Here is a 23,902-nt window from a genome sequence, read left to right as displayed (position 1 = left end):
CAAAGTCCGGACTATACTCCAGATACTCTCAGCAAGTGAAGACTGGAACACTGGCTCTGAATCTTGGTTTGAGATCCAGTGGGTATGTGCGTTGTCTGCTCCTCATCATATGCGTTGGCATAAAGTTGGTTTTGGTCATGGAGGAAGTGTTCACAGTGTGGCCCAAGAGTCTGAGAATCCTTCTGCTACACACACAGTTCTCCAAGGGAAGAATATGAAGATATCATTGATCTGCTTTATCTTTAATTTGATGCAATGGTTACATTTACGGAGCGTTACTGATGGCAAGCGTGTTTCTTTAATCACAGACAATCCGTTCGTGTATTTCTTATATGACAAATAAACAAACTTGCACTTTGAGACGTTGCAAAAGGCCTTTAGCACCCAGAAAGACTATTGACTTCATTTGAGCAAAAGATAGATGAGGAGAAAATAGATTCCGAAATGTGCCTCGGTGCAGGATTAGTGTCAGCTGGTTTATCCACAGATTCACCATGCATTTTATGAGTGAGATTGTAAGGAGCCACTTAATGCGCCTTTGTCAGATGAATGAATAGGTTTAAACCTGAGCCACTGTGTGACCACCAAATAAATCATAACGAAATCAAGAATGTCTGGGCTATCTATTAATGGTGGTTTGGAAATATTAAAGTGTGATGATGGGTGCCTTCTGAATCCTTTATGTTGAGCTGAGTTTATTTTCTCTTGTTCTTTGCCTTCATGTCTCACTGTGAAGGTAGCACAATTAATAGAGCTTTTTGCGAATGGAATATTTATGTGATATGGAAACTAATTTACACATTGAGCAGGGGAACAGTGGGAAGCTCAGCGCAGATTAGGACACCTGCCTCAAGAAGGAATTATGCAATGTGAGTAAGTTCTTGGTGTAGGATCCTGAATGCTTTATCCAAACTAATAAATTCAAATTTAATTCGCACTTTTTCTGCAGCCTCAATTCTGCTCTTTTAATTTAATTAAGGCTCGTGGGGCTTCTGGGGTGAGTACCCTTTTTCAGTTCACTCTGATTCTGCCATTCAGAAGGACTTGGAATATAGGGATTGCTGTACTAAAATGGACCAAAGGTCCATCTAGTTTGCCAACTTGGCAGTCACATAGAACCATAGAAAAGTTACAGCACAGAAAGAGGCCATTCAGCCCATTGTGTCTGTACCAGCCAAAAAATAAAAAATAAAAAGCTAGCTGTCCATTCTAATCCCACCTTCCAGCCCCCAGTCCGTAGCCTCGCAGGTTACAGCACTTTAGGGCAGATCCAAGTGCCTTTTAAATGAGTTGAGGGTTTCTGCCTCCACCACCAAACCAGGCAGGGAATTCCAAACACCCACCACCCTCTGAATGAAGAAATTTTTCCTCATGTCCCCTCTAATCCTTCTACCAATCACCTTAAATCTGTGCCCCCTGGTAATTGACCTCTCCACCAGGGGAAACAGGACATCCCTGTCTACTCTGTCTAAGTCCCTCATAACCTTGTACAGCTCAATCAGGTCACCCCTCAGCCTCCTCAATTTGAAGGAGAATAACCCCAGCCTATCCAATTTTTCCTCATAGCTGCAATTTTCAAGCCCTGGCAACATTCTTGTAAATCTCCTCTGTTCTCTCTCCAGAGAAAGATACATGATACAATGATAATAAAGTTGCTGGCTAATCATGGCAAGCACTCTATATCAGTTAGCTTAAAACAGATCTAGACATGAAACAAGGAAAACCCTAGCGCTGGAGAGCTAGAGGTCCAAAGCCACTTGTATATCCCAAGAGTCAACACTTACCACATGTCAGGTCTCAAACTACTTTTACACTGTTCTTTTCTTTCATTCATATAGTACCTTATCGTGACCTCAACACATCCTAAAGCACTTCCAAAGCAATTAAATGCCTTTAAAGTGTAGTCACTGTTACATAGACAAATGTGGCATATAGGTACCAATACATACAAGCCAAGGCCACCTTTAGTAGGCTGTCACCATGTCTGCTTACACTAGCCTCAGCAAGGCTAGGCCAAATATTCTTGGGATCTCCAATAGGTTTAAATACATGGGACAAATGTGGGTGGCATATGACACCAGGCTCTCTGTCCTTGCTGTTGAGTTGTTTCATGGTAAGGTTAGTTGCTTCCATTTTCTGCTAAGGCCACCAATGTCTTAGGTTGTTTATAACACTCTGGACACACTAGTTTTCTGTTGCATTCAAAGTCTCCTGAAGCCAAAGCAAAATGGGTATGAATATGTGGATATATATTTTAAAGTTTACTAAAGCCAGTCTACCTGGTACACCCATATTCACTAATCTCCCAACAACTAGCCACCAGAAAAAAAACTCACCATTCAACAAAGAAAGACTGTGCATTTATAGTGCACCTTTCATGTCCTCAGGATGTCCCAAAGTATGTTACAACCAATTATGTTCTTTTGATGTTACTGTTATAATGTGCGGTATCATGAAAACATAATAATTTTAATAATATTATTGTGATTTATTGTAAAGGTAGGTTCAGAGTGGGCTTTGGATTAGTTTCTCTGTGTGGATGTGTGTCTGGGGGATTTAATTGAATTGGAGGCAGCTGGTCTGAAGCTTTTGAGTTATCAAAAGGGAAGCTAGGTTTGAAATGCTAAATAGGTAAACATGGCTGAAGCTTTAGAATGTGAGGTGTGAGGAATATTTACATTTTTAAATAAATTAGGTTAGTTTAAATTTCAAAGAGATGATAAGATGTTACACCTATCCAAAAGAAGCTAAGCTAAACAGTGTGTTTATTTTTCCCACAGGTTACTGATAATATGAGTACTATGAAAAATTTATATTATGAGAAAAGTAAAGTTGCAAAGACATATTGGAACAATGGATTTTACATTAAAAAGGGAGAAACATGTATAAAGGAGATGAGGCTAAATGTAAAGCGGAAAGAATTCTAAGATCTAACAAGTGTGAAAAGCCCCCAGCCTCTATGCATCAAGTTGCTGTCTACAGGAACTGAAGCTAAGAAAACTCACTGTGAATATCACTGTCCAGGGTTTTGTGCTTTGCCTGGGTCTGTTGAAATATATTTGTTTTTACTGTTGCCTTAATGGAGGTGTAACTGGGAGTCAGCTTAATTAGGGGATTTAGGAGTTATTAAAGTAGTAATTTGTAGACCTATGTATGTGCTTATAATATTTTCTTCTATTATTAAATGTTTAATTTAGTTTTGTAAAAAAAAACCTATAAACCTCGGTGGACTTATTACTACTGAATTCAAGGCACATATCTCAAAATAAAATACAAATTGTGAAACAGCTGTGACAGCAGTTTTAAGTTTCTTTCTGGGATTTGAGCATCTCGGCATTTACCATCTGCTGTGTCATAACAGCTGGGCCTGGGAGAGGCGGGTGCAGTTGATCCTAATCACCGGGGCCCATGCCTCTAAAAGGGGGCCTGGGCTCATTGGCCAAGTAACCTGTCAATCTGGATGGTCAGTGTCCAAAGCAGCCAATCTAGTGCATAGATCATCCCGATTGACAAGCTAATTGGCCAATAAATGCTGTTGTTCTGAACAACAGCAATCATTGGTTGAGTAATAGGATGCGCCAGATTTCTTTCTTACTTACTTACTCCATGGACTTCTGTTTGGACCTTGTTGTCGTGGAGTGCTGCTTCCTTAATCTTCACAATTCTTTCTTCAGGCCAGGCTGGAGGCTGCTGGACTGCAAGCAGTTTGATGACAGTTGTTTTCAAGCAGGTTCCCCTCACCTCCCCGACACCTTCCCCACCCCAATCCATTTCCTCTGTAAAGTGCAAGCAGGTGGGCTCCCCCTCGGGCTCGACTTCTCTATTTCAAACTCTCAATTCACTGGAACCAACTCCTGGGCCCTGGGCCATTTTGTGATTTAAACGCAGCTCCCTCTGCCTCTCCTTCTCCCCGCTCCGCACATTTGGCTGGTTTCGATGGCAACGGGTGGTGGCTGGGCGGCACTGGGTAAAAGAGTGGCAGCGGCTGGCACGGGCAACACGAGGCTACCAGTTTTGGCCACAAATAGAATATGAGTCTGCCTTCAAGGTCCTTCCAGTTAGGTGGTAAATTGAGATCTGGAAACCTGATAACCATTGAGAGCTTACAATGGGAAGTTCTACTGAAAATCTTTTCCTACTTAGATGTATCATCCTTGTTGTGTGCAGGCTGTGTCAACAAGTCCTTCTACAAGGTGTCTTTGAATCAGAAGGTTGTGGGTTCATGTCCCACTCCCAGAAACCAAGAACTGTGAATGTACTCGAAAGAGTTACAAGGTGTCTAATGACAACTTAATTTAGCACAGAATCTACTGCAGATATTTTGCATGCAAAAGGAAGACCTGGAGGCCCAAGGCTGTAGACATAGCTGAGAAGCTGAGTAGAATTTCAATACAGGGCAGTCCAGCAGGATCTTGGGGTTAAAAAAAAAAGTACTTATGCAAAGTACAAGCCTGGGCACAAGAGGAGTGGGGCAGTTGTTGAAACCCATTAACCATTACACAGAACTGCCATCAAAGTTCAAGGAAGCTGTGGAAGCTCTTGGAATTACTTGGATAGTTGTTCTTCAAGATAAAAATGGAAAATAGGAGCAGAATAGGAGCCTGTGATTCTATAAGAGGTAAAGCAACTAGTGCCTCACCTCTTTGGCCCTTCCTGACCCTCCTCCCTCAATGGTTTGTGGGCCCTGACCCTTGAGCCTGGCCCTTCCCGACCTTCTCTGGCCAATGCTCTTGCTGTTAATAAGGAGATGTATCCTGTGAAAAATTCTTTAAGCTCCATCTTATCATTACCATGAGGCAGGTTCCCAACAAATAACTGATGACTATCTGAGTATCGGATTGTGCGCCATGTCTCTGTATCCCCTGGCTCATTTTCACAGCAACCTAGCCTGGGGTCCCGGTGGCACACCCTGCAACCCCCTAATTCACTGATCATGAGGCTTTGGGTGTGGAATTTATATTTCTGGTTTTGTCTCCGGTTGGGGCTGTGGTGTTGAGTCTTTGAGGGGCTGAGGTGGAATTCCATTGGGGGGGACAATGCTGGCAGATTCTTATTTGTTCCTGAAGCTCAGGAAAACATCCTGGGATCCTCAGCCAGGACAGGTGTTGGATCGGCAGGTGGAGGGGATGGAGGCACCACAGGACCCTCAGAATTCCAATTTCGCCTCCAATACATTTATTTATTCAAGGTAAAGTTAGACAGATTTTTGATAGGCAAGGGCATCTGGCAAAATGGAGTTGAGACCACAACCAGATCAGCCATGATCTTACTGAATGGTGGAGTAGGCTTGAAGGGCTGAATGGCCTACTCCTGCTCTTAGGCCCTATGCTCCTATGTACAGGATCAGGCTTTACATCCTCCTCAGGTGGCTCTGGTTCTGGTTCTTCTAAGGATTCTATGTTCCTATGTTCTCCCCGAACCTCAGTCCTCCCTCAGTAGTGAGTGAGGGAATGAGAGAGAACACTGATACTGGGAGTGAACCCCACCCCCCCCCGCCACCTGCCACACACACACAAGCTGCTCCATGTGGGGACACACACCCACCCCCTCCTCCTTCCCCATAAACTAGCCACACCAGGCAGGGAGAGGAGGAAAACCCAGGCTGAAAGTCAATCTGCTTCTGACCCCAACTTTCATATGAATTTGGCCGAGGTCACCTCAGAGTCTGAACCACCAGAGTTGAATGCAAGGTTCGTGTTAGTTAAACCCAACTCCTTTCCTCGGCCCCAGCCCCCTCCCCCTTACCTAGTGACAAGGACTTGGGGCCTAGTCTATATCTCTGTAGTTCTGCTTCTTAATTGAAAAGGTAAAAAAAGGTTTTAATAGTTAGCTCTGCTGCTTGGCATATTTGAATGGTCACTTTTATTAATTGCTCATTTTTTTGAAGTTATCAATTTATTGCTTTGACTTTTTTTTGCTCAGCAGGTTGCTCATGTTTTATTCACACCTTAACTTTTTTTTTGAAATCCATGTTTAATGTTGTGCCAAACCAGATCTTGGTCAGCTGTTGCTGGGTTTCTTGCTGAAGGCGAATGAGAGGTTCACAAGAGTCTGATTGTGTTTTGGAGGGCCGGCAAAAGAGGTTAATTTTGCTCCAATAGAAAAAGGAAGTGTTGGAAATGCTCAGCATGTGCAGAGAGAAACAGAGGTCAGTGGCCCTTTGTCTGAACGAGTGCAGATTGTGGGCCTGAAGCATTGACTCTGTTTCTCTCTCCACAGATGCTACCTATCCGGCTGAGCATTTCCTGTTTATTGTTCAGATTCCAGCAACTACAGTACTTTGTTCTCCTATTATATGCTGTATGCTGGGCATTTGTAAGTGTGGTTCATTTCAATTTAAGATGAGAAAATACTTATCACTCAATGCAAAATGTAACTTTACTGTTAACGAAGTCCATTTGTTTGGACTGAAATAGCACATTATTGAAGGTGAATTGGTTGGTGCTAGTTTACTTTTCTTTAATTCATTCATCGGATGTGGGTGTCGCTGGCTGAGCCAGCATTTATTGCCCATCCCTAATTGCCCTGGAGAAGGTGGTGAGCTGCCTTCTTGAACCACTGCAGTCCATGTGGTGTAGGTACACCCAGAGTGCTGTTAGAAAGGGAGATTCAGGATTTTGACCCAGCGACAGCGAAGGAATGGCAATATATTTCCAAGTCAGGATGGTGAGTGACTTGAAGGGGAACTTCCAGGTGGTGATGTCCCCATCTATCTGCTGCCCTTGTCCTTCTAGATGTAGTGCTCATGGGTTTGGAAGGTGCTGTCGAAGGAGCCTTGGTGAATTCCTGCAATTTATCTTGTAGATGGTACACACTGCTGCCACAGTGCATCAGTGGTGGAGGGAGTGAATGTTTGTGAATTTGGTGCCAATCAAGTGGGCTGCTTTGTCCTGGATGGTGTCAAGCTTCTTGAGTATTGTGGGAGCTGCGTTCATCCAGGCAAGTGGAGAGTATTCCATTACACTCCTGACTTGTGACTTGTAGATGGGGGACAGGCTTTGGGGAGTCAGGAGGTGGGTTACCTGTCACACGATTCTTAACCTCTGACCTGCTCTTGTAGCCACAGTATTTATATGGCTAGTCCAGTTCAGTTTCTGGTCAATGGCAACCCCCACGATGTTGATAGTGGGTGATTCAGTGATGGTAATGCCATTGAATATCTAGGGGCGATAGTTGGATTCTCTCTTGTTGGAGATGGTCATTGCCTGGCACTTGTTACTTGTCACTTATCAGCACAAGCCTGGATATCGTCCAGGTCTTGCTGTATTTGGACATGGGCTACTTCAGTACCTGAGGAGTTGCAAATGGTGTTGAACATTGTGCAATCATCAGTGAACATCCCCACTGATGACCTTCTGATGGAAAGAAGGTCATTGATGAAGCAGCTAAAGATGGAAGGTCGTGTTATTTTTAAACTTGAAAGTGAAACCAGGAGCTTTCTGTTAAGAGTATATGTCACTGTTAGTTCAAGATGTTCTAATTCATACATAGGATTGTTGTTTAGAGTGCCTGTGAGTTTTAGGTAGTTTGAATTTTTCTGTCGGATATTGTGTAGGGCCTGGTTCAAAGAAATGGAGCTGGTTGAATAATATGAATGACCAAGTTGTGTGTAATTGTTTGGCAAAGTAATGGTTGTAAAGTGTATTATACTGAAACCTGAGCTTTCAATGGGCTTCATAAATAGAGACATAAGGCAGAATTTTCCTGTTGGCGTGCAGGGGCGGGCCCCGCACATCCACGTGTAAAATGACACGCAGTGACGTCAGGCGAGCATCCCGACGTCACCGCGCACCATCGCGATATTTCATTGGGTGGGTGCGCAATGATATCCACTGCACGCCCGCCATTAATTAATGGGCCACTTAAGGCTCTTGACTCACCAATCAACGGCGATTTTTCGGCACCCGTACAATCTTTGGGTCGGCGCATGGGTGCAATGGGCAGGCAGGTAGGACACATTTGTATAAGCCTCATCCACAGGCGGGATAAGAGGGGTCACTGGGGTCGCGAGTGTGCTCTCTCAAGTATTAATTTTTCAAAGTTTTTGAAACTTGCCTGTGTGATCTGCAATACTTCAAAATGCATACCAGTTGCTTTGTCTGGACAATTAACGTTCAGGTCAGCATTTTGCAATGAGGAATCTTTTTTGGGCCTGCAGGTTTCTGGAAGCCTTCCCATATCCTGGAAATGGGAGCTGAACTGTCCACTGGAGGCAACTCCTCTGAGGAGGATGGGAGAGCTAGAAGGGCTCCAGGGGAGCCACCTTTTGGAGGACAGGCACAGGCACAAGAGGCGCAGGGCCAAGAGGTAGTCCAAGGTGGAAGGGGCCACAGAGGACGCCACTATCCTGCTGCCAAGGTGTTCAGGCAGCGAAGCAGCTACCTCAGTATGTCTGAGGTGCAATGCCGAAGGAGGCTCTGTCTCTCAAGGGAGACAATCAACTATATCTGTCAGATGATTGGCCCTGAAATCTCCGCTAACTGTGTGGGTAGACACCCCATACCAATGGCTCCAAAGGTCACAGCTGCCCTCAACTTCTATGCCTCTGGCTCCTTCCAGGGGTCGGTGGGCAATCTGCGGTGTCTCCCAATCAGCTGTCCACACTTGTGTCAAGCAGGTCCAAGATGCTCTGTTCAGGTGTGCATTGATCTTCATCCACTTCCATTGGAACCAGGCAAGCCAGACGCAGCAAGCGGCCATTGCTGGCTTCCCCCACGTCCAGGGTGCAATAGACTGTACACATGTGGCTATCAAGGAGCCAGCAGGTGAGCCCGGTGCCTTCGTCAACAGGAAGGGCTTCCACTCCATGAACGTGCAGATAGTGTGTGATCACAGGATGCTGATTCTACAAGTCTGTGCAAGGTACCCAGGCGGCTCCCACGACGCCTACATCCTCAGACACTCCCAGGTGCCTGGGCTCTTCAGTGCTCCAGCCCGGCTGGATGGATGGCTGCTGGGTGACAAGGGCTATCCTCTCAGAGGGTGGCTCATGACACCTCTCCGCCATCCAAGAATAGAAGCTGAGCAGCGGTACAATAGGAGCCACGCCTCCACAAGGGCTGTGGTGGAGGGAACCATCAGTCTTCTCAAGATGCACTTCCGATGCCTGGACCGTTCAGGGGGCGCACTCCAGTACGCCCCAGATCGTGTGTCGCTGATAGTGGTTGCATGCTGCGCTCTGCACAATCTTACGCTGGAAAGGGGGGACGCAGTGGACAATGAAGATGTAGACGCAGTGGCTGCGGCTGCACACGATGAGTCCAGCAGTGAGTCTGAGGATGAGCACACACAGGGAAATGCTGAGGGGGTAGACGCTGACCCGGGCATACTCCAGGGAGGCAGGGGAACCCGGGAGGCTTTAATCCAACGAACCTTCAGCTAGCACACCACAAATGGACCTCCAGGACAAGCCTAGGCTGTAGGCTCCATACTCGACACCTAAGTGCCAAATCTTCCAGGTTATGAACAATAACTAAGGGCCTTGTTAATAAGGCTGAATGTCCCACAAAGCACTCCTAACATTTTTGGAAACTATACACATGCAGAAGAAAAGAGGCACCCTCAGTCATGGTGACATTTCCGAATTTAATATCACAGGCAAGGAAACTTAATGAAACAAAATGACAAGGGTGTTCCAATTCAAAGCAAATCATAAAGACCTCATCTCGGGCCAACACAAAAGCACCAGTGATAAACCTGTGGTGTGCCTAAGGTGCCTTATGTTTTCGTTTCTGGGTGCTACATCGTGGTGCTGCACCATCGCTTGAAGTGGCATCTGAGCCTGCTGACTCTGCTGTCCTGTTGGCCTTGGTGACCTTGGCTGGCGTCCTCTGGCCTGTGGAGCCTGTGCTGTCCCCGCCTGGGAGGGAGCTGCCAGTTCCACAGCTGGCATCTCTTCAGTTGTCGCAGCCTCACTGGATGCTACGGTCACTGGGAGAGGGGTGGAGAAGATGCCGCCCTCATCCAGAGTGCCCTGAGAGGAGCCCGCAGAGACAACAGGCAGCTGCTGCATCGACGTGAGGTCGCTTCGGACCTCCCTGTTCACCGTGGATGGATGGGCACCAAGCTGGGAAACTTGATGCCCACACCATCTCCCACACTGGCACTAACCAGCTGAGGTCAATGCCGATGTGAGGGCATGCTGGTCAGAGCACATCCCCAGGAAGCCCTGATTGGTCTCTTGGAGGAGCCTCTCCATGAGAGTTGCCACTCTCTCCATGGAGGACACATGGCGCTCGGACATGAGGCTCATTGCTTCGGCGATGGTCCGCGTAGACTCCTCCACCATGGAGACCAAGCCAGTCATAGCCTCAATGTATCTCCCCAAGATGGTCCTGCACACCCGGCTGCATTTCCTGCAGCTGCTGCGTCGCGGCCGACTCCAGAGGCACATCATCAGGCACCGACTGGGCATGTGCCTGGTCCCCTGCAGTCCTCTGACTGCTGGCGCCATGGGAACTCTCTGCCTCTGCCAGCTCCTCCAGCGACTGTGAAGTGCCCGCACAGCTGTGCCCAGGACACTGGCCGATGTTCTAACTCCCACTGAGGTGCTAATATCTGCGCTGGTGCCAGCCTGGCAGAGATGGTGTGACGCTGGTGAGACTTCAGGCCCCTCAGGTGTGAGAGGAGGCCTCTGCTGCTCCTCCTCTTGGCCCTGCTCCGCTGATGCTGAAAGGAAGAACAAGGACATTGGATCAGTTAACGTGGAGACATTGTCAATGTGCATCCCTGTCCCCTGGATCATTATGCACTCATCCTTCCATAAGCAATGGTCAAGCCATGTTGCAAACATCAATCACTGAACATTCAGCACTGCCATGGCTGTTGGGAGAACAATGCTGATCTCACTGCTGGGCAAACATACCTGCCCGTGGCACCCCAGCCTCACCGACACCGGTGGACCTGGGTGCATGGCACCTCTCCAGATCCAGGGCCTCCTGCTCGAACCAGCTGAGAATGGCTAACTGTGCCTGGCCGTTCTGCAGCATTATGAGCATTCTTCTCCTGAAAATGAGAGATGAGCATTGATTTGTGCAAATTGTACATGGACTCTCTGCGCGCACGGCTCAACCCAACCAGAGTGGGACATATCAGGGCTCCTGTGCCCCCTCACCCCACTGCTGCCAAACACAAAGGTGCCGGGCCTGTTCCCCATGCCCCCCACCCCACCCTTGGAAAAATGCTGCCTAGATCACATTAGGCATCACGGTCTAACCTTCCATAGCAAGGAGGCGCAAGCACGTGGAGTGCAGAGGACAGCAGATGGTTCATTGCCATGCCACCTTGAAGCTCCCCTCCCAGCATGTCATCACCCTGACTTTGACATGTCCTGGAGTTCCAGCACTGCGCCAAGGTTTAGCTCCTCCAAGGTTGCCCCCAAAGCAGTCATGTGGGTCTCAGTGTGCCACATGCTGTGGGGGCAGAACCCATCTCTTCACCACCCTCTCAGGGTGACCTCGGCATGGGCAATATCTGCTGGCCCACCCAGCGAAGGACACATGCTGCCAATGATTCAATGCAGTCACTAATACACTTAGAGTTGCTGTGGGGGGTGGGGGGGCACAGGGGGGGGAAAAGCCATCCTGCTGGGTTAAGTGGCCAAAGCCAACATTGTCCTCACCCTGACAGAGTGCAACAAGTCATTGAAGCGCATGCGACACTGGATTCAGGTGCGCTGCACCACATCACGGGAGCTCACCACCTCCTCCCAGGCAAATTTCGTCATGTGGGGGCGGCCTCCTCCTCCCATCCTGGGGAACCAGTGCCTCCCACTGTGCTGCCACCCCCACGAGGAGGGCAGCAAGGCAGTCATCGGAAAAACTAGGGGCACACTGGCCCCCCCCACCCCACCCTCCGGCCTGGCCTGCCCCAGTGGCCTACCCTCTGGACTTGCATAACCTCCACTGCCCCTCTGCAGAGCCCTTCGCCCAGCCATTGCAAGCAGCCTTTCCAAGGCTGCCAGGCCTTCCTTTATACAGGCCACCGGGTCACCATTGGACCCAGGGGGCCGAGCTCCCGCTATGCACGGGAGTCATGAAGTACGCTGGGCAGGCCTTAATTGGCCCGCCCGCATAAAATGGCGGTACGGACATGATCGTGAGCGGCAATTGGGTCTGCGCCCACCCATGCCCACTCCCCCTCCATCCAGAAAATTCTGCCCAAACAGTACAAAAGCCAAGAGTTTTTTACTAAAGCTATATAAACCATTCGACTCCACTGTGACTATGGTTCCAAATTCTGAGCGCCCAAATCATGTGACAAGGGGGGGTTAAAGTTGGGGGCGATTGGTGGGAGGCAGAAGGGGGAATAACGGACCTGGAAACAGGAGAAGCAGCAGGACCCCTGGTTTCTCCCCCTGGCCTGGAAATGTGGGAAAGACAGGAACTAAGTTGAACACATCAAATAACATGATAATGTCCCAAAAGCAATGGTTTAATAATTTTGGTCAAGGTATAAATGTTGGCCAGGACACCAGGGAGAACTTCCTCTCTCCTCTTCAAAATAGCCCCCTCAGGATCTTTCACATCCACCTGAGAGGGAAGGCAAGGCCCCAGTTTAACGCCTCATCCAAAAGACAGCAACTCCTCCCTACTGCACTGGAGTGCCTGTCTAAATTTTGTGCTCAAGTCTCTGGGGTGGGATTTCAACATACAGCCTTCTGACTCAGAGTCAAGAATGTGACTACAGAGCTGTGACTGAATCTGTTCCATCATTTCTTTGGTATTTGGGGGACTTGTGTGCACAGAAGTGCCCACCACAACTGTCTGCACCACAGCAGTCACCACATTTCAAAATAATTCATTTTATGTGAAACCCATGAGGTGCTTCAGAAAGATGTGATGAAGCATGATTTTCAGCTAAGCCAATACAAAGAATTATGTGACCTCAATTAAATTGTTTTTTTATCTTATTTATGTTCCTCAGACATTTTAAAGCAACAGTCTTCACGAAAATGTCTCTGCCAAGCACAAGCTGTCACACCGCTTGTGAGCAACTCATTACACAGAATTACATTCCATGTAGTACAGAGGAGCAGGCCATTTGACCCAACAGGTCTGTAGCAGTGGTCATGTTCCCACTTCCATGTGAGTCTCCTCTCACCCTATTCTATATAACCCCATCAACATCATCAACAAAGTGATAGAAGGGATCATTGACAATGCTATCAAGTGATACTCACCAATAATCTGCTCATTGGTGCTCACTTTCGGTTCTGTCAGATCCACTCAGCTCCAGAGCTTATTAAACCCTTGGCTTAAACACAGACAAAAGAGCTCAATTTCACAGACGAAGTGATAGTGACATCAAGAAAGCATTTGACCGAGTGTGGCAATAAGCAGCTCTAGTAAAATTGAATTGCATGGGAATTGGCGGGGATGTCTCCACTGATTGCAGTCATACCCTAGCACAAAGGAAGATGGCTGTGGTTGTTGAGGGCCAATCATCTCTGTCCCAGGACGTCACTGCAGGAGTTGCTGGGCCCAATCATCTTCAACTGCTCCATCATTGGCCATACCTCCCTCACAAGGCCAGAAGTGGGGATGTTCACTGACAACTGCACAGTATTCAGTTCCATTTGCAGCACCTCAGGTAATGAAGCAGCCTGTGCCTGCATGCAGAAAGTCCTGGACAACATTCAGGCTTGGGCTGATAAGTAGCCAATAATATTTGTGTCACATGAGTGCTAGGCAATGACTATCTCCAACAACAGATGGTCTAATCATCTTGGCTTGACGTTCAACGGCATTACCATCACTGAATCCCCCACCATCAACATCCTGGAGGTTATCATTGACCAGAAACTGAACTGAAGTAGCTACATAAATACTGTGCCTACAAGAGCAGGTCAGAGGCTGGGAATTCTGCAGTGAATAACTCACCTCCTGATTCCCCAAAGCCTGTCCACCATCTACAAGGCACAAGTCAGGAGTGTGATGGAATATTCTCCACTTGTCTGGGTGAGCGCAGCTCCCACAACACTCAAGAAGCTTGACACCACCAAGAATTGCTTGATTCGCATTCTGTTCACCATCTTAAACATTTAGTCCCTCCACCACTCATGCACAGTTGGAGCAGTGTAACCCACCTAAAAGATGTAATGCAGCAACTCACCAAGCTGCCTTCGACAGCACCTCCCAAACGCCCAACCTCTACCGCCTAGAATAACAAGGGTAGCAGGCACATGGCGACACTCCCACCTACAGGTTCCCCTGCAAATAACACAGCTTCTTTACGTGGAACTATATTGCTATTTCTTCATCGTCACTGTGTCAAAATCCTGCAACTCCCTCTCTAACAGTGCCAGGAATGTGCCTATGACACATGGGCTGCAGTGGCTCATAAAGGTGGCTCACCAACGCCTTTTCAAGGGCACTTAGAGATGAGCAATAAATGCTGGTCTTGGCAGCAAGGGCCACCCCATGAATGAATAAAAGGAGTTCTTCCATTCCTTTCTCCCTCATATCTTCCCCTGCTGCCCTCAATTTGTCCCTGTGTTAGCGAGTTCCACATTCTGACTATTCTTTGGGTAAAGAAGTTTCTCCAGAAGTCCCTATTAAATTTATCAGTGACTGTCTAGCTCTGGTTTCAGCCACAAATGGAAACAACTTCTCTACATCTTTCAAACATTTCCAGAGTTTTAAAGACCTTTATTAGGTCACCCCTCAGTCTTCTCTTTTCTAGAGAAAAGAAGCCCAGATAGTCCAGTCTTTTCTGATAACAGTTCTGGTGCATTTTTTTTTACCTTCTCTGGTGCCTCCTTATCCTTTTTGTCATATGGAGACCAGAACTCTTTACAGCATTGTAAGCTGTTCTTCGTTTTCTCAGAATAGCAAAAAGGCTGGCAATTATTTTTTAGCAAGAAAAAGGAAGTGCTCTTTATAATATAGAATACAGGAAGGTCAGTGCTGACTAAAGTGTAATTTTGGATAATTATAGCTGTATGCTTACTCTACCATCTATAACTTTTCTGAAATGTATGGTACAGTCCCTAGCAGTATAAAACCTGCACTAATCACAGCCATAACTGAACTGACATGTGAGGAGCATTGTAAGGCCACTGTGATTCACAATGATATTAGAATGGACTCCAAGGCACAATGTGCAGTTATCAATGGATAGCCCTCTTACCTCTGAGTCAGAAAGTTGTGGATTCAAGTCCCACTCCAGAGACTTAAGCATCAAATCAAGGCTGATATTCCAGCACAGTTCTGAGGGAGTGCTGCACTGTTGACTGTGCTGTCTTTCAGGCATAAGCCAATGCCTTGTTTGTCCTGTCAGGTGGGTGTAAAAAATCTCATGGTGTTACCTGAAGAAAAGCAGGTGAGTGCTCTCCAATATCCTGACCAATATTTCACCTTCAACCACCGTCACCAAAAAGCAGGCTATCTGGTCATTACCACATTACTGTTTGTGGGATGTTGCTGTGTGCAAATTGGCTGCCGCATTTCCTACATTAAAGTAACTTCAAAAGTGCTTCAGGGGCTGTAAAGCACTATGGGACATCCTGGCTTTGAGGGCACTACAAAAACAAAAATTTTGCCTCTTTTTCTTCATATATACCTTTACTGATTCCTTCACTCACCACTCCAGCAGGGAATGTTACGCACTCCAGTAATAGTCCTTACATATATACAAACATAAATATGAATTAGGAGCAGGAGTAAGCCATATGGTCCGCCATTTAGTAAGATCATGGCTGTTCTGAGTGAGGCATCAACTATACTTTCCTGTCTGCCCCCTATGACCTTTGATTCTTCTGTTAACCAAGAATCTATCTAACTTAACCTTAAAAATATTCAACAACCCTGCCTCCAATGCTCTCTGGGGAAGAGAATTCCACAGACTAATGACCTTCTGAGAGAAAAAATTTCTCTTCATCTCCACTTAAATGAGAGATTCCTTATTTTTAAACTGTGTCCCTTAGTTCAAGTCTGTCCCACAAGGGGAACCATCCTGTCAGCATCCACCCTGTCAAGTCCCCTCAGGATTGTATATGTTTCAATAAGATCACCTCTCATTCTTCTAAACTCCAGTGGATACAGGCTCAACCTTTCCTCATAAGATAACCCCTTTATCCAGGAATCAGTCGAAAGAACCTTCTCTTTAATTATACCTTTTCTTAAGTAAGGAGACCAAAACTGTACACAGTACTCCAGATGTGGTCTCATCAACACCCTGTATAACTGTAACAAAACTTCCCTACTTTTGTATTCGATGTCCCTTGCAATAAGCAATATTCCATTTGCCTTCCTAATCATTTGCTGTACCTGCCTTTTAACTTTTTATGATTCATGTACCAGGACACCCAGATCCATCTGCAACATCAAGTTCTGCATCCTCTCTCCATTTAAATAATATATTCTACTTTTCCTACGAAAGTGGACAAGTTCGCATTTTCCCACGTTTTATTCCATCTGCCATTTTTTTGCCCACTCACTTAATTTATCTATATCCCTTTGCAGACTCCTCATGTCCTCTATACAACCTACTCTCCCATCTATCTTTGTGTTATCAGCAAACTTAGCAACCATACATTCCATCCCTTCATCCAAGTCATTGAGATAGATTGCAAATACCTGAGGCCCTAGTACTCATCGCTGTGGCACTCCACCAGTTACAGCTTGTCAACCCAAAAATGACCCATTTATCCCAACTCTCTGCTTCCTATTAGCTAACCAATCCTCTATATCTGCTAATATGTTACTCCTATACCATGAGCTCTTATATTGTGCAGTAACCTTTGAAGTGGCACCTTATCAAATGCCTTTTGGAAATCCAGGTATACCACATCTACAGGTTCTTCTTTATCCATGTTGCTTGTTACTTCCTCAAAGAACCCTAATAAATAGTCAAACACAATTTCCCTTTCACCAATTAGATGATTTAATTGATTATCTTAGCAAGTAATTGTGCTACGCAGACCAGAAGAATACCAGTCAGTGTCTGACCAGTGTTCAGTTATCTATTCTAGGCTGTGGATGTCTGTAGGATCAGCTTGGTGAAGGGAAACTAACAGAAAATCAACCAGGGTTGCTCCCCTTAATCTTCATCCTTGCTGGAAAGTGTTCATGACACCCTGGTTAGGATAGAATGAGCTTTGAAACAGCAATTTAGATGAAGTGATGAAAAGTTCCTGATGTCTATTTCAGAAGAGAAATCAGTTGAAGTTACTCAAATCTGTGACCTGAAAATAAAAGGTATTGCTTGTTATTAGCCATCTGAGGGTTAAAGTAAAGTGGGGAAGAAGGAGAGAGACTGTTGTGCTTTACAGGACTGAATATCAGGGCCCATAATTAGAAAGTGGCCAATTGACTGGGTTTCCCCTCAAATTGAAAGCCATGATTAACCTGCCCATCGAATAACAAAAGATCCTATCTAAGTGTGGACCAGTGTTGACTCAGTAACTTCCCACCTGAAATCTTTCGCTTGTTTTGTTTCTTTCTCCTCCCCTGCTCCCTCTTTACCTTCTTACTTTGACATGTTTCACATTTTTATCTCCTTTCATACATAAATGCATTAAATAAACATCTAGATCCAAATTCAGAAAATGCCTGAACCTCATACATAAAGAATTTGTCCAATTACCATTGTAAGCGTCTTGGGCACAAAGCTCTGATTGCTGCATAATAAAATCTTCTCAACACCACAAGCAGTCTGTCATCTCCAATACAGACATCTGTCAATATTACAGTAAAATGGAGATGCAGACATCATTCAAAGAAGCTTGTGTGCTAAATGTGTATTTCTGCCTGCATGATGTGTTTCTAAAATACAATCCCTTCCATGTTTTAGGTAAATGGATCCACTTGTTTCACTCAATTCTCTAAAGTGAGGCCACACACTACTAGGAAGAAAGATCAGAAATGGGTTTCAGAAACAGCCAAGACAACTGTCACTACTCCGTGACTCCTCCAGGACATGGAATTGGTACAGGGAGAACAAAGAGAAGGAACAAAGGTGACAACAGAAAACTCTGGCAGGTCTTGCAGCAGCAGTGAAGAGAGGAACAGAGTGCAAAAAAGGAACAGAATCGAATGAGAGACAGAAATAAAACAGAGCAAGGAGAATAGGAAAGAAAAAATTCCCTGTGATCACTCACTCTCTAAGGCCTGTGATCACCAACTCTCTGCTCTTTGAGGCTGCCTCACACTGGCCTGAGGTTGCATTGAGTGCAATACACCTCAGCCATTATATTTACATTAGTTCGTGGATAATATAGAACAGTCACACCTTTAGCAGGATGGCGTTAAAGGGAACTGATCTAAACAAGCATAATTCTACAGTAGGAAAGACTGCAGCACTGGCAGAGCTAGGGACATGGGCAGGCTGGGACAGATTTGCACATCTTTTCCACACCAATGTCCTCAGATGCCATTTCATAGAAGGACTGTACTGCTAGGCTGAGTAAGGTGGAAGGAGGCTCACATGGAGCACAAGCACCATCATGGACTTGTCAATCTGAATGGGCTGTTTCTGGGTTGTAAAATTCGGTGTAATTCTATGTCTATCTATAATGGTTACTTATAAAGGAACAATTCTTCGAAATATTTTGGAGTCCAATTTCTTGTTTCTTTTACTACCAGACTGCAGCAAAAAATGGTAGTGATTGTCTGTAATTAACCTTTTGGAAATATATGGGCTAACAGTGCTGTTAAAATAATTGCCCTGAGGAATGTTATCCAAGCCCATTTAATGTTTACCCACTCAATTCACTAATAGTGGATTATAGCCTTGTACTTTAGATTGCTGCTGTGTGCCTTTACATCAAACTATAGCAGTCTTGATTTCCTTGCTGTGCTCAGTTAGTCACTTAAACCAATAAGATCATTAGATTTCTGAATGGCGCATGATGCTTGAGCTGATTTAGCAGTAAAGACCAACAGCTAAGCAGCAGCCATGGAAGTGCACCAACATCCACACAGCACTTTCATTCAGTGAAAAGTTACACACTACTTAACCATTAAAGGTTCTCTTTCATTCCCATCCCTTCAACATGTCTGCTGTGTACTCTTACCGTTAAGACAGAAGGCTTTGGGTTCAAGTCCCTTTCAGAGTTTTGAGCACATAGCCTGGGCTGACACTTGAATGGAGTGCTGCACTGTTGGAGGTGCCATCTTATAGATGGGCAACTAAACCAAAACCATAACCTGACTTCTTGGGTGGAGGTAAAATCTTACATGAAAGTATTTGAAAAAGAGCAGCAAAGTTTTCCTCCATGTGATGGTCAATATTTATCCTTCAACCATCAGCACCAGTACAAAGTATCTGGCCATTTATATCATTGCTGGTTGTGGGACCTTATTGTATACAGAATTGCCAACTATACATCCTACATTATAACAGTGACTACACAACAGAAATATCTCATTGTCTGTGAAGCACTTTGGGATGTCCTGAGATTGAGAAAAGTGCTGTATAAATGCAAGCTTTTCTTCACATTGTTTATTTTCATCTTTTCAATTGTTCACAAAGGAAAACTGATTCCCGATGGCCACCAAAGACTGAACAAAACTAATTCAGGCGTCAGTTAAATACATGTTTGTTAACTTTTGTTCTGAGATTTATTATCCAAAAGTATTTTAAATCCATATCTTTAGGAATTTTTTACTCCACTTCACCAAAACCTTAACTAAATGTGACAAGCAAGAGCAATGGAAACTTCTGTGTGTCTGTATATGTGTATGTATATCAATGAATGTTTGTGCAGGTGTCCTTGTATATGTGTGTTTAAGTGTCTGTGTATGTGTACATGTAGATATGTGCCTACATACATGTTTCTGTCTGTGTATAAATCTGTATGCATGAATGTGTTTGTGTGCGACATATATGTGTGTTGATTCATGCCTGTATTTATATGTTGGTGTATGACTATATGTATGTGCTGGTGCATGTCTACATGTGTGTTGGCAATATATCTAGGCATGCGTATTTACATATGTGTCTGTACCTTTGCTTACAGGTGAATGCAAGTATGTGTAGATGCATGTGTGCATGTGCAGATTTATATATGGGTGCCAATGTATAGATATCCACATGTGAGCATATATCTATATCTGCATAAGTGTCTGTATGGCTATGTATGCACGTTTTCATGTGTATGTCTACATATATATGTGTGTATGTATATGTGTTTCTCCTCTCTCCCTATATGCATGCGTGTGAGTTTTTAATGCGTGTGTGAGTTTGTGCTTTCAAGAGAAATACGTTTAACCTACGACTCATTAATTTGCATAGCTGGGGGTGGGGGAGATACTAAACGGCTATAAATGGGCAGCCTTCGATCGTCAGAGGCAAACTGATCTAAGAACGATATTGGGAGCATCGAATCTCAGTCCAGAAGAAGATCTGGACAACAGGACCGAGTGGCAAACTGCTCTGCAGTCTGGTCCATAAAGAGTACCTGAAGGGGACGGACCGCTGGAGACGGGATAGGTAACAATACTCAGGTGGAGTTTTGTGCAGCAAGGTGCTCATTGTTTGCCGTTGATTTCAAATCTGTTAAGTTGCATGTATGTGCATGTGAATGTTTGTGTGTATGTGTTTGTGGTTGTGTGTATATGTGTCTACGTGTCCGTCTGTATGTGAGTCTTTGTGTGTCTTTCTGTGTGTGTCTCTGAGTGAGTGTGTGTGTGTGTGTGTATAATCAGTCCTGTGTTGTGGTTGTAAGTTTTCAGTTTCAGCACCGTGGACAGCGCGCTGCCCCGCTTGCTTCCCCAGTCCCCATCCTCTCGCCGCTCGCTTGCATTATTAAGCAAACTCCAATTCTTGCTTCCCACACAGGGAGCGGTCCAAACTTCCTTTCCTTCTTGCACCGAGATGAGGTCGGCATGGTTCCTGCTGTTCGGCTGCCTCACCCTTCACAAGTCTGTGGCAGCGAGTCAGCACACGGCGGCGGCGGACGGACCAGGGGGAGAGGCAACCCCGCTGGAGGAGATGCTTCAGAGAGCAGAGACGATCCTCATTCGCTCCATGCTGATGAGACTGGCAGAGGAGCGGGATTCTAACGGTCTGGAATGCATCCTTTAAACACTTTCCATATAATTAAACATCTCTGTAGTTTAAGGAACGTACATTCTTAATAACTTTTATTTAGATCTATCAATTCCCAGCATTTTGTTGAGTGAGTTTATTGTTGGTTGAACTGCTTGAAGAGTTAGAATCGAACTTTAGGTGTCTCCAGATTTTATTCTGCGATTGATTCGCACTCCGGATCTCTATGCCGCCCAGGATCTAACTCCGAGCTGTTAAAACAATAAGTCATTACATTCAACAATACTAGAGAGAAAGATTTGAGTGTGGAAAAGTTAGAAATCCAGAAATGAAACAGGGATAGGGAAAGAATGCAAGAGGCGTCAGACCAGGAAGGGGATTTTAGTAGGATTGTGTGTCAGTGATTGTCAGAGAGAGACAGGGGAGTTTTATAGACCCGCCATGGGCTCAAACAGCTACTGCCCGAGGGAGGGAAGGCGCCGTTTAGAAAAGGGACAGCATTTTATCTTCATGTCAGGGATGAATGGCCATCCGTCCCTCCCCTACCAGTAACCACCCCCGCCCCCACCACCACCCTGAGAGTCAAAACACCCAGCGGCCAGGAGGAAGGCGGGGCAGGGATAAGGTGAGTATTTGAGCCAGGCTGAGCACAGATCTTCATCTAATCAAAGAACCACTCCATCAAAAAGGATGTCATTCGGCCCATCTTGCCTATGCTAGCTATTGACAGAAATATTCAATGAATCCCGCATCCTTTGATCTTTGCCCATAGCCCCGGCTAATTTACCCTTTTCAATATTTCTCCAATTCCCTTTTCAAAATTAATTACTGAATCTGCGCCTCCGCGCTTTCAGGAAATACATTCGGGATCACAGCAAGTCGCCGTGTAACAAAAACTTCTAATCCCTGTCCGGATTGGATTAGAGCACCTGTCTATTATTATTAGTTAATATTGATATGCTAAAGTTTACCATCGGCCGGGGTGTCTTATTTGGCGGATTCCTCTGTTAGAGAATCTTTAAGAATTTTCACTGAACAACATTTCAGAGAGAGAGAGAAGTGAGTTAAGGGGTGGCATGACATGTAATTGAGTATCTGTAAAGATGTTAAACTCCATTCAACAATGCCTGTAGATGAACTGTGAATGAACAGTGCTCTCGCTCCCGCCTCTCTCCAGTCTGTTCATGCAGCTGTTTATCCACTTTAAACACCACCCCCTGCACAAATTCCTCTCAGCTGTTTCACAATACTCTTCCCTTTCGGGACAGCTAAAACATGAAAAAAGGAGTTAGATAGATCCCTCGCGGTGATTCCAGATTAATACCATGTGGACCAACAAAAAGAGAAAACAGAACGATTGTATTAAATACAAAAACATGCCTTTTGACATTTACAGTTCCCATTGACCATAGACAAGAGGTTAATCGCTGCAGTCACTGTGCAGCCGTTTGGTGAATATTCTCTCAAATATCAGAACCAAAGTGGCCACTGACTTTTCCCCAGAGAAATTCCTCCCGCAGCAGCTATATGTGAAGGTTTAAACTTTTTAAACTGCGTCTGAGTGAGGTCCAGTCCGTTGTGCACATGCCCATCTCCAGCGCAGAGCTCGCTTGCATTGAAAGCTTTCACTTTTGCTCTTGCCCCAGATTTAGATGCGGATTCGCCGCCGGCGGAAGGGATCTTCAAACGGCAGCACCCGGGCAAACGCTTAGAAGAAGAATTTGAGAAGAGGCAGCACCCGGGCAAACGCGAGGAAGGGGAGGGCGAGGAGGGCGGTTACTTGGAAGCGGAGAAAAGGCAGCACCCGGGAAGAAGGTCTGCCTTTGACCAGTATTCGGGAGAGAATGCGGACCGCCAGCTGGCCTTCCTCAGAGAGCTACCCAAGAGACAGCATCCCGGCAAGAGGACCCCGTCCTACAACAAGCGCCAGCACCCTGGCCGGAGGAGTTGGGAGGGCGAGAGTGACTCCGGTGAGAGGGGGCCTCTGGAGAAACTAGGCAGACGGTACCTGGAGACGGCCAGCAGCAGCAGAGAGCTCTCCTCCCCCTGTGAACTACAGGATCCTGCAGCTTGCAGCAAACCAAGCTATCTGGTGGAGCTACTGGGTAACATGAACAAGAATTGGGCAGAGGTGAAGAGGCAGCACCCCGGAAGGAGGCTGGCTTCAGATGATCAGCTGGAGGGACGAGTTTGAGATGTTTCGATGTGATTTCACACTGTTTTAGACAATGTTTCCTATCATTAATATCGGGTGCCCTCTAAGACCATGTGTAAAACGCTCTGGTCCCTAGGCAGGAGTTGGTTTTGGTTACGTCTGTCAATAGGTTCACCATCACATTGCCGAGCATGTTCCTCAATGCATGTCCCATCGCCCAAGAGAATCAGGAGTACAGGAAGAGGGGGGGGGAGGCGCAGAGAGAGAGAGGGTGAGGAGGGGGGAAGGAGAGGAGAGAGGGGAAGAGAGAGGGATGGGAGGGAGAGAGAGGAAGGAGGAGGGAGAGGGGGGAGAGAGGAGAGGGAGGGTGTGAAAGGGGCAAGAAAAGAGTGGGAATATGAGAGGTGAGAGAGGGGAAGATTTGGAGGGGGAAGAGAGTGAATAGAGAGTGGGAAAGGGAGGCAGAAAGAGAATGAATAGAGTGGGAAGGAGGGAGAGGGGAAAGAGAATGAATAGAGAGTAGGAAGGTGGGGAAAGAAGTATGAGAGAGGAAGGATTTCTCAAGAGAAAAAAATGCAAAAATTTTGAAAGAGGAAATAATGAATATGTTGGGTGGGATAATATGAAAAAAAGGGGTGTTGTAAATTTAATTTCCATTGTACTCAGTTATTAACAAATCATTGCCTGGGAATCATACATCTTTGTTTATGGGTCTCAAAGTGCAGGTCATTTGCTGAAATGTGCATTGGCAAACAC

General features: G+C 45.8%; 1 protein-coding gene across 1 annotated transcript; it reads left to right on the top strand.

The window, feature by feature from the left end:
* The first annotated feature begins 20,817 nt into the window (after positions 1–20,817).
* trh (thyrotropin-releasing hormone) lies at positions 20,818–23,185 on the top strand. The gene is made up of 2 exons (XM_078544762.1): positions 20,818–21,007; positions 22,644–23,185. The coding sequence occupies exons 1-2, from the start codon at positions 20,818–20,820 to the stop codon at positions 23,183–23,185; spliced, it is 732 nt and encodes a 243-aa protein (XP_078400888.1).
* The last annotated feature ends 717 nt before the right edge of the window (positions 23,186–23,902 follow it).

Source organism: Cetorhinus maximus, chromosome 6 (genome assembly GCF_964194155.1).
Source record: "Cetorhinus maximus chromosome 6, sCetMax3.hap1.1, whole genome shotgun sequence".
Taxonomy (NCBI): Eukaryota; Metazoa; Chordata; class Chondrichthyes; order Lamniformes; family Cetorhinidae; genus Cetorhinus; species Cetorhinus maximus.
Note: the sequence above shows the minus strand (reverse complement) of the source record. Positions and strands in the feature narration are given on the sequence as shown.